General features: G+C 39.3%; 1 protein-coding gene across 2 annotated transcripts; it reads left to right on the top strand.

Annotated features, from left to right (window-relative positions):
• Nucleotides 1-123: 123 nt before the first annotated feature.
• LOC143301451 (uncharacterized) lies at nt 124-10,453 on the top strand. Of its 2 annotated transcripts, none has more exons than XM_076615752.1 (6): nt 124-294; nt 2,624-2,721; nt 3,582-3,719; nt 4,905-5,079; nt 6,965-7,200; nt 7,647-10,453. In XM_076615752.1, exons 1-6 carry the CDS (start codon nt 159-161, stop codon nt 7,929-7,931), a joined length of 1,068 nt encoding a protein of 355 aa, XP_076471867.1. In that variant the 5' UTR covers nt 124-158; the 3' UTR covers nt 7,932-10,453. The 2 variants fall into 2 exon arrangements, with proteins under 2 accessions (XP_076471867.1, XP_076471866.1); XM_076615751.1 differs by having other exon boundaries at nt 4,905-5,127.
• The last annotated feature ends 1,190 nt before the right edge of the window (nt 10,454-11,643 follow it).

Raw genomic sequence — 11,643 nt, 5'->3', positions numbered from 1 at the left:
ATTTGATTTAGATTATAAGAACCACTAACAGATTTTATGGTCATGTCCTTCATTCAATCATACTGTGTGCTAAGAATGAGAAAACAATATTTGTAAATGTTCATATCAATCACGTGACTTCAGTTGTCAACATTGCAACTGAACTTTCTGGTCCGAAAATGATGAATTTAAAGACTTTAGGTGCATTTGCTGTCATCGTAGGATGTTTTGCTGTCGTCTATCCGAGATTCCTGCATCCTTTCGTGTTGCGTGCTTTTGGAATGAATCCAGCATCAACGAAAGAAGAAGATTCACGTCAGTATTATTGTGTTCATTGAACCAATGACTTTCACCATTGTGTTTTCAGAATCAGTATCAATAATCAGTTGTTTACATATTAGTAGACAAAATACATTAATTTTATAAAACGATTTTGGTATGTAATGATGACAGCATTGAACATAGTTTGGCAGCGATACAGTGATCAGAGTACGGGGCATGATTTTTATGTATTGCGCAAAAACATTCATTCGGACTGTGCGTAAAAGCACTTTCCGAAAGATCAGATCGATCTCGCAAGCACATGTGATGTTTTTGAAAATGATTCAACTTGATCGCTGTAGACTCCGTGTCTGCAAATTAATTACGCTTGCAGATATTTTACAGCGTATATGAAATTTTGGCGTAAAAAAAAAAAAATAAATAAATGAACGAGTGGTCAGAGCATCGCACTTTCAGTTTGAGGGGGTTGAAACCGATGAACGGATGAGGGTTTAGCAAAAGACGACAGGCCTTGGTAAAACGTGAATAATGTAATTATGGTAGTCACTGGGTCTGGTAGTTATCTATACAGACAGGAGAACAAAAAAACTTTTAAGTTAATTTACGTTTAAGATGTGAAATTATTATTATTCAAATTATTGTTATTAGTAGCACTAGCAGTAGTAGTATGGGGACTGGCAAGTCATCAGCCTAGACCTCTCTGCCTTTTTTATGTCCCCATCGAATCTTCATCTTCACTTCTTTCATTTTATTTTATTTTATTTATTTTCTTCTTTTGTACATTGTAGTTGGGCAGGGTATGCAAGTACACTTCTGCAAGAAACTTTGTTTTCATTTTTCATAATCAAAAAAATTTCTCTTTTAAGATGATGTTGGTGTCAAGGATATTTTTTAACGTGTTAGTATTTTGTGCAGGTTTAACTTCGGTTGGTAGTGCATTGTGTTACTGATAATGATATTACCAAAAGGTTTAATTGTAGAGGTGCAAGTCATCCTGCATATGCCGGAAATCCTGCTCAGAACATCTTGACTTTGGGGAGTTTCCGGCATGGAGAAATTCTGTTTTGGTAGTTTCCGACATGCATAAATTTGTGTAGCCTAGTCGCTCTGTTGGATTTCTCTGTCAGGTTTATGTTCAGTGATATCATTTTGTATGTGAGGAAACTCAAATTAACAAAATGTCAGAGAAGAACTCAAATGCAGATCTGTCAGACCCAGTGTCATTTAGATGCGCGTGCATCGATGTCTTGAAAACTGTGGGAGATAAACACATTGCTTTGCTCTCTGGTGATTTAGCAATGAAAAGTGCATTCACCAAACATATTTTGTGACAGTATGATATTAATAAAGTCTTTTTGACAAAATATTACAAGAATACTGAGTCCTAGACCTGACAACCCTTCCATTCTCAGGGAAATTTTATCACTCACAGTCGCACTTGATACCACACTTCCTCGTGCCTGGAAAAAAAAAACACAAAAAAACCAGCCCCCACAGTGGAGCGTGCACGCACGCGCGCACACACACACATGCACAGATTCACAATAGAAACAAAAAAAGATCCCCTGGTGATAGAATCGATACTTGAAGTGATGGCCAAGAGGTAATGTGTCCGCCTGGGAAGCGAGAGAATCTAAGCGCGCTGGTTTGAATCACGGCTCAGCCGCGATATTTTCTCCCCCTCCACAAGACCTTGAGTGGTGGTCTGGACGCTAGTCATTCAGATGAGATGATAGACCGAGGTCCCGTGTGCAGCATGCACTTAGCGCACGTAAAAGAACCCACAGCAACAAAACAGTTGTTCCTGGCAAAATTCTGTAGAAAAATCCACTTTGATAGGAAAAACAAATAAAACTGCACGCACGGAAAAATACAAAAAAATGGGTGGCGCTGTAGTGTAGCGACGCACTCTCTCTGGGGAGTGCAGCCCGAATTTTACAAGGAGAAATCCGTTGTGATAAAAAGAGAAATACAAATATAAATATTTTATTAGTACTGAAAAAAAAGGTATTACTATTACAGTATTAGGGAATCCAGTATAAATTGAAACTCGGAGACAGTGTCTGATTTATGATAATTGATAAAAATAGATAATATTGCTATCAACATATAGTTGAATAAGTATCCTGCAGATCATGTCTGATTTATGATAGATTACTATTGACATAGAGTTGAATAAGTATCCTGCAGATATGGAAAATGATATATTTAGATAAGATGTTATTTTAATTCTTGACTAGGTGTTTCTAGTTGGTTAACTGTATGTGTGTTGACCTACTAGTATGTGAATGACAGCTCTATTGAATTTGATTTTAGATTTGCTGATTGCTATCATCATGTTTTGTCCTTGTTGTTTTTTCAGATTATCCTCCTCACATGAGAAATGGCAAACCACTGCCAGCAGACAGGAGACCACCCCCCATGCCACATGACCCAAAAGACATACGGCAGCATATGAGGGTAAGGGAGCAATTGTTGAGCTGAAAGTAAAATTGTTCACTGTTTAGGAATGATGTAGAACACAGAGAGGGGTTGAGGGAATGGAGCAGAGACACAAGTTCGATTCTTTCGGTCACCTTCTGCATTTGTGGGCTGCAATTCCCATGTTCACTGGTTCAGAAATTTTTGGCGTGTTTCGCTGATTAACCATTTGTACCACAGCCATTTAGACAGCCACACAGAGTTTTTTGGTGTTCTGTAACTTGTGTAAGTACTATAAAGAAAAAAAATTGCATTGATTATGTGTTCCTGCGGTGAATGCTGCCATAGGAATATTTTTAATGAAATTTTTTTTTCTTTTTTTTTTCTCAATAACTCGCTCTCTCTCTCTTTTCTTTCTCTTTGACTATTGGGTATGCATAAACAACTGGCTGAGTAAGTCTTGGTAATAATTTCTTTCTTTCTGTACTTTCTCTTGTAATGTTAAATTTGTCTTTTTTTTAAGATTCATTGTAATTTTCTCCTTTTTAAGAAAATATTACTCTCTCATTCTTTTTTTCTCCTTTTTAAGAAAAAAATTACTCTCTCATTCATTATGTGTTGATTAAACTGTTTTGTTTGTGTTTTTTTTACTTCATTTCAGAATTTACCTTGAAGACATGTCGAAAAATTAGATACTACTACTACAGTACTAGTACTAGTGAGATATGAATTATAATTCTTTTTCTTCTTTTCTTTTTTCTTTTTGCACTTAAACAAGTTATGCCATAAAGGTTTTTCTTCATAGCACTTGATGTGATTAAGACCTTATTCAAAAAGTGAGAAAGTTTTATTTATCATCAGCATGCTTTTTTTTTTTTTTTTGCTTTTTTATTTAACAGCCGGGCCCTCACCCAGGAATGCGTGCTGCAGCAGAGATGCAGAAGCAGCAAGCGGGCACTGGGCGAGGCATGATGGGCATTGTGCTACCCATGTATGCTATTGGAATATGTGTATATCTGGTCTACACTCTTTTCAAGGTCAGTGATATTTGTTGTCTCGGAGTTTTACTTGTGTTTATTATTTATTTTTCAGAGGTGGTCTTAATGTTCCTTTTACTAAGAAATTTAATTTGTTTGTATAAATACACGGATCACACACAAAGTTTATCCTGAATTTGTCAAGAGGTATTTTGAATTAACAATAAAAGAAAAAAGCTTGAATTGATTATAAATGCATACTTCACTGTTGACATGACCTGTTTTATTATCAATTTTATGTATGTTTTGAACTCTGCCATTTGAGTTTTTCTGTTCCATCTGACATCCAGAGTGTTTGAGGTGGTACACATGCCCATGACACTAATCTGAGATAGTTTGTAGTAGGTATAAATTCAATATGATTGTTAGAAGGTATAAATTCATATTGAATTTGAAGCTGTATGATCAGTTCACAGATGCAGTCCAAATCACATTCAAATGCTTGTTGAAAGTTTGATTGTGTGCATTTTTCTTTCTCTTTTTTTTTTTTTAACTTTGATTTTTTTTCTTTCCACCACACACATCCCTCCAGTGACAAAAACCTTGACAGGACACACCCCAAGCACGGAAGTGGAGAGGGATCGAAACTTAGGTCACCATGACAGCAGGGCATGGAAGGTCACAGAACTTCTGACAGTATTTTTAATGTATTTCCTTTTAATGATCAAGGACAAGGAATAGGATGAGGATGCTGCTTTGGAGGTCCATTTTCGGTTTTGGACTACATTACAAGGCAGTACTTTACCTGCTTCCTTTCATAACGATGTTCCACCACTAACCAAGCCCAAGAGATATAGATACTTGCACTTGCAGTGTCGGTCAGGAAATCCTTGAAGTGTGTGACACTGAACTGTTTGGTCGCCATCTTCCCTTTCAAGCCCGTACCACACTCAACTGTAGGTTGGAACCAGCCGCAGGCTTGAAAAAAAACCATGTCTGCTGGGAATCAAACCCACATCCTCCCCATCATCAGTCCGCAATTCTTAAACACTTGGCCATGATGGTAGGTTTGATTTGAATTCTTTTTCAGAGAATAAGAAGCATATATGCCATTGTAAATTGGTACCTATTTTTACTTAATTTTTGTTAGCTGAAATGGAACAAAGAAAGAAATTTTAGAAAAGAATACTAAAAGATGAGTAAAAAAAAAAATTTTTTTAAATGACTAACTTTTCTTTGTCCCAGGTGTTCAACAAACGAGGGAAGTACCCTGACCCGTATACTAAACGTGAAAGTGAGGATGGTAGTGGAGTGCGAATGGATCGCATGGGGTTCCCAAAGAGAATGCAAGGGTTCGAGGGTGAGCAGGAGTGTGATGAAGGGGAGGTACAGAGGTTTCTGCGGCAGAAGCAACAGGAACGTGAGTTGGAAGACCTTCTGGTGAAAATGGATGATACCCGCAATGTTTGTGAGTAAATAACTTGTCTGTAAGTCTAATTCTGATAACATAAAGGTTGGACGCCCTTTTCTGTTTTGTGGTTTGGATGTTCTGAGGAAAAGTTATCTTGATGGCTTGTAGTGGGGTTCTCTTTTCTGTCGCTGTTTGTTTTGCTTATAGTTTGGGTTGGAGAGTGTGTGGGTGTTTAGAGAATGTGTTGCAGTGTTTCCCATTTGAGTTCTCTGTCATTGACCTCAGAGCATGTATCCTGAGATGACATATTACTTTTAATATTGTTAGAGAGTCATTAGTAAATTGTGAAGTGCATAAGACATGAAAAGAGCAGAAAAATCAGAAGTGGATAAACTCTCAGATTATGAGTGTCTGCGTGCATGTTGTCTTTTCACTGTTTCTCATTTGGAAAAGACTAACGATTGCATATTCCAACCACCTGTTTGCAATGTTTCAAGTGGACTGACCTGTGAGTATCATCATAGGATTTTATTCTTTTTTATGATTGGAAAACCCAAGCTACAGAAAAATAATGTCCTGGAGAGCAGAGGTTACAAAATCAGAACTCTCTTACCAGTGTTTCTTTCACCTCTTGCACACGCCCATGTGGATATCTGCACTATTTTTCTCAATTTTATCTCTCTGCCCCAGTCGGTCTTTTCATTGGCTGATTGCTGCTTCTGACCTAAGATATAATGGAAACATTTCCCCCTATTTCCATGGAACAATCACATCCTTTGCAAAACATGCAGCATGCATTTTAAGTTTATTTTCCTTCCATGTGGTTATGCAGATGATCTCTTCTTCGACAGTTGATTTATCTGTGTTTTGTCAAGAGAAGGGAAATAAACAGACATTCCCATCCCACCAGTTCTACATTCTGTTGCAATAATTGTGGTGTTAAGAACATCTGGGAAAGATTACATTACAAACACCCTCTGCCCCTTCCATATCCTATCACCAGTGGCTCTTCTGTATGTTTTGACAACATCTGTGCTTCAAAATCTCCATTGTAGTGTAGAATTGAGGAGCAGACAAGTTTTGGCTAGGTGCATAAGTTTGTGTGCCCAGGATGAGTTACAATAGAACTGTTATAACTATTGAAGTGCAGACTGTTATCAGTAATATGACCAGGAGGTACCTGCACGACACAAAATATGTGCTTGATATTTCACTGTGATCTAAATCGCTGGTCTTCTAGGGACAGTGTGCCATTTCTAAAGTCTTGCTTACAAGTTGATACTAATAATAGACCTACACTTGCGCATTATGGGGAATTAACTTTTGCTTCTTTAATTTAATTTTGTTTGAGTTTTCTTCCTTTCGTCTTTAACAACTAATTTTGACAGGTGTTGTGGCCAGATGGTTTGAGAGTTGGATTCTCGCCTGAGTTTCCTGAGTTTGATCACAACTTCAGGCACACCTTGTGGGTTTTGAGCTGGAGATTTTTTCAGTATCTCAGGTCAACACATGTGCTGACCTGCTAATGCCTGAACCCCCTGTTCATGTGTATCGCCATGCACAAGATCAAATACACACATTACAGATCGTGTAATCCATGTCAGCGTTTGGTGGGATATGGAAACAAGAACATACCCAGCATACATGCCCCCCACACCCCTCCCCCTGTATGGTGGGGTATAAACGCTCATACACATAAAATCCCACTCATACATGTATACAAATGAACATGGGAGTTTCAGCCAGCAGATACAGAAAAACAACTAATTCTGACACTATGTATTGAGAATCAGGCATCTATTTACATTGTTACTGACAGTGACATACAGAAGAACAGGACAGTGATTGTCCTTTAGGGGTAACTCATCACTGGACATTAACATTGCCTTTCCAGCGGAGGACGAGATGCGGGCTTTACAGAAGCGTCTGGAGGAGACGGAGGCCCAGATGACGCGAATCCTTCAGGCCATGCAGAGCATGCAGTCCCGTGTTGGCACCATGAACATGGCAGGAGTGGGGGGAGAGGAACAGGGAGCGGTAGACGGCACAGAGGACAGGGCACCCTCCGGCACAGCAGAGACGGTGGGCACCACAGCTCCCACTGCCAGCAGCAGTGAGGAAAGCCAAAGGGTAGGTAGGACTAGGAGTGTTGAGGGGTGGCAGGCTTTATGTGTTGCGATCGTCAACTATATTTCAACTATAATTAGTGATTTTATTTGGCGACTTTTGAGCCAGTACTCATGCAAACAGTTAAAAAGACAAAATTGGTTAACTATACTGTTTTCAAAATGTTTATCTTCATACAATTTTTGAACAAGGCATATTTTAAAAAAATGATTGTTCACTTCATAATTCCAAAATACAGTGGGGTCTGTGCTGGTTTGCACTGCCAGTATTTCCCAATTTGATTGTGCATCAAAAAAAATGAAAATAGCAGTATCACTGTAATTTCTTTTACATGGATTTTATATTTTAATCCTATACCCCTCTCAGCTCTCTTCACAACCAGTCATTTTGCATTTGATGTATAGTGTTTGAATTGTCCACCATGACTCGGCCTTGACTGTCCTGAACAGGAAAGCCACGAAGCCCTGTCCAGGACCTCCAGCCCAGACTCGGAGAGTTACGAGATTGTGAAGAACAGTGCATCTGTCACCAACGACATCAGCCCAGACAGCGAGCTTTCCTCACGCTCCTCTTTTGAACAGATCAGCAAAGCTGGGGAGGTGGATCCAGCAGCCCCTGCAAGGGAGGAGATGGAGGAGGATGGGAAGTGTGAAGGACTTGTGCCAGGCCAGCAGGACAAGGAGGAGTCGTCGAGTGTCCGTCACAGGAAAACAGCACATCCTGAGGAGGACTGAGCCATTTTGTTTGGTTTGTGTTGAGAGTATGTTGTTGGACGCTCTGGTTTTGGGGTAGAAGTAGGAACGGTAGATAGTAGAGAACACATTGATGTTTGGTGTTGTGAAGCTGCCCACATGCTCATCATTTGTTTTCCATTGAGTGTGTGTTAACTCATCAGTACCAAAGTCTTCACTGTTTATTTTCTTTTTTGGAAACTTCTCTTACAGTGAATCACAGTATTCCTTTAAAAGATTTGTGTTGACATTGAGTTCAGCTCAGCTGTCAGGATGCTTACAATGTTCCAGCACCAAACACATTCTATGCAACATTACACTGGGAATGTATTCAGTTGCAGAACTTTTTTGCATTACAAAAGATGATGAATGCAGTATCCATCATTCAGTGTAGTCCGAGTTGAGCTCGGTCTTTTTTCTTCCGTTTTTTTTTGTTTTGTTTTTTTTTTTTTTTTTTTTTTAGCAAAAATAATTTTCTTTGTTTAGCTTATTTACTTTTAACTCCTTCTGCTTGTCAGTAATTTGAAGGTTTGTTAGAAATCCAAGGGAAGTCGTGGAGGCTCAGTCTGCTTATGGAGTGTTCACACACAATGGAATCTTCGAATGAGGGGATACAGAATAGTAATAGCCATTTATGTTGGCACAGTTTAGTGTGGCATTGGGTGGGTGTAAAAGTCCGGTCATCCTCATGCACATGAAATGGCATATTTCTAAGTGACCAATGGTTTGCATGGTAGGTTTGTTGGTATCCTTGGTCTCTGACTGTTGAGAGGTTTTGTACATATTTTGAGTTGCAAGGTATGTTGTGAATGATGAGCAATGGAGGGCAAAGTCAAGTGTTTGTTATGATTGTATTTTTTCTCTGAGATCTTAAAAAGAATTGAATCAAATCTGATCCTAGAATGCATGAATGAGTTGGGTTCAAAGATTCATGTACTTTTCAGGCCCTGTGAGACAGACTAGAGAGAGACAACATCCATGAAAAACAGTGTAGCATTAGTCGGTACTAGCAGGGCAATACCCTACTGAGTCAGCCCCCCAGCTGACCTACATAATTCACCAAGATGAAAATAAAGTGAGTCAGCTTTGCTCCTCAGACAAGAAATAATCCAGTGTGGGTGGGTGTGCCTGCAAGCATGAGTTTGAACGTTTCTGTACAATGCTTTCATCCGATGCCATGTATTTTGATTTGTCTGAAGTGCCAGGTGAGATTGACAGCTCATGAGTTGCAGTTAATACAGTCTGAACTCACGTTTTAACTTTTACATGGATGGGTCATTATTTATCCCACCCTTTTCGGCAACCACACTCTCTTTTAAGGGCAAGGAAAATGGATTGTGGAACATTTCTGACAGAATCTCATTTTGATTGATATATTGACATGTAGGGAGCTATTGTCATCTGAAAAGAGTGTTTTTTCAGTAATGAGTTTTTATCTTATTTTGAATTGTCTTCGTGAGACTTGATCAGTTGTCATCGGGACATCTCAAAGGTATGATGCCAGCCCTGCTTCCTTGCAGGTTATGCCTGGAGGTGGTGTACGGGGTGCAAGTGAAGGCATGGACTGGCCTGTTGTGCAATATACAAGTGTATCCATGTGTGTGTTGTTTTTTTTCCCTCCAGTTCTGAGTCCTTCCAAAGTGTGATATTTTTTTACCTGATGTCCCATCTTGGTATTTTAGAGCATTTTCAGTTGATGGACACTCTTTTAATGTGTAGTGTCTTGGTTGTTTTGTTGGTCCTGTGTATATGACTATACCAAACTGACAGTTGTTCCCCTTGTGTGGAATTGGTAAAGTTGGTTGTCTCTGTAATAGATGAGGATGCTTTAGAGAACACAGCGTATTTTACCATTTTGTTCAGTGTATATATACCATTGAAATTATTACTCTGTGTGTTTTATTTGACTTATTTGTGTACTTTGCATCTTTTTTGGTTATTGGTGGTCTCATTTTGTTGTAAAAGTCCGTATTTTTATTCTTCTTTGGTAGTCGGATGTTTGCGATTTTTATATTGCGGTCAGCTGATGCATATATTGTGCATTTTATATTCCTGTTGAGTGGCAAGCATCTTTTAACCTTCATCATGGAAAGGTGGAACAGTGGTCAAGTTGTATGACAAGACCCTGTTTCTCATTGGAAAATCATTAGTTGAAACAGCTACTGCTCATTGCTTTTCTTTCCCCCATGTCAGTAAAAGATGAAATCCAAGAAAAGAAAAATGCAGTCATTTTTAGGTTGTGCCACTTACATTACATCATTTACATTACATCAGATTGCTTATGTGTGCTTTTTTTATTTCTTACATTGTTGTTCATTTGCTTTTTTTCATTTCTAACATCTCTCAGCAGTCCTGGTAGCCTTTGTACCTCTTGCTCTGCTTTTGACCATCCTCCGAAGGAGATGCAATTAAGGGTACAGTTACATTTAGGTTTAAAGTCAGCACCTCCCTCAGGTGATTCAGTAGATGAGGGATCACCATCCCAGGAAAGCAGGGTTTTGGAGGGGGACGGGGGGGGGGGGGGGGGGGGGGGGGTGCAGAGGCAGATAACATGGTTGTTCATTTGCTTTTTTATTTATTTTTGTTATTGACAGCATCTGTAAGCAGTCCTGGTAGCCTTTGTACCTCTTGCTGTATTGGGTGAGGCAAATGACACCATCAGAATGACAGCATATAATGCTCTTATAGTTCGGCAACACAAAAGCCAATTTTCATGTGGATTGTTTTTTGATTTGATCTTACAACATTGTAACTGCCAGTTCAGAGCTCATCCTATGGAGTCACTCGAGTATGCAGCTCCCTCCAGTCCTTTTCCAGACTGTGTTAGGATGTCGAGCTATTCCCCCTCGATGTGTCTGCAAAGACACATCAGCCCCACTGCAAATAGAACCCATGAGTCCCTGGCCCTGAGATTGTCTCCCAGGAGAGCACTATCCCAACGTCACCAGGTGGACATGCCAGGCATAGGTTCAGGACAAGTCATTCCCAAACATTGCGCCAAGCCTGCAAGAAAAGAAAAGGAGCAAGAACAAATTGGAAATAATGATACAAAACACCGAAATAGGCATCATGAACTGACGCAAACAATGTATATGATATGAATTCAGAGATGAAAACATCTCAGAAAGTCACATCAAACAACAAGCATGCAAGAAAATAACATTTCTAATGCATAAAAGGTTGGCAAAGACAGAGCAACCAGATAATGTACTAAGGATTGGTGGCCATTATGAATGAGTAATTAGCTCCGGCAGGAAATGGCATTTCACTGATGATTAGCGAGACATCTTATCACGGAGTTTGCCGTGAATTTTTGCCAAGTGGAGCAAACCTATAGGCCTGGTTTGCATCAGTTTGATATAAGTTTATTTAACCAAACTGGGACAATAATACAAACAGCCCATTTTTTGTCCTACTCTTTTTGCATTCTGTAGGTGACTATCCTGGTTAGCCAAGCCACACACTCTTTTGTCAATTGATATGTATTGGTGGTAGTGCTTGTATGTAGTGTTTAGTGTTAGAGTAGTTCTCCACTGATGTTCTGTCTTGTTTTTCACCCACTGATATGGCATTGTGGTGAGCTGTGGGCTACTCTTGACTGATTCTGGTGACCTAAGGGAAACGGTTCAGATTTATCTACGTCACAAATGGTCGTTCTGTGTCTTACCTTTCTGTTTTCTTTTCCATGACCTGTGTTGATGAAATGCTTATTTGT

The sequence above is a fragment of the Babylonia areolata genome, chromosome 27, assembly GCF_041734735.1.
Source record: "Babylonia areolata isolate BAREFJ2019XMU chromosome 27, ASM4173473v1, whole genome shotgun sequence".
Classification (NCBI taxonomy): domain Eukaryota; kingdom Metazoa; phylum Mollusca; class Gastropoda; order Neogastropoda; family Buccinidae; genus Babylonia; species Babylonia areolata.
The sequence above is the reverse complement of the archived record's forward strand: the minus strand, read 5'-3'. Positions and strand labels throughout refer to the sequence as shown.

What these genes read in the sequence shown, in the direction of transcription:
- LOC143301451 (XM_076615751.1), top strand. Translation starts at nt 159, where the DNA reads ATGATGAATTTAAAGACTTTAGGTGCATTTGCTGTCATCGTAGGATGT. An exon ending in ACATACGGCAGCATATGAGG is followed by an intron (nt 2,722 to 3,581) that starts GTAAGGGAGCAA and finishes TTTATTTAACAG; the next exon opens with CCGGGCCCTCACCCAGGAAT. An exon ending in GCAGTGAGGAAAGCCAAAGG is followed by an intron (nt 7,201 to 7,646) that starts GTAGGTAGGACT and finishes TGTCCTGAACAG; the next exon opens with GAAAGCCACGAAGCCCTGTC.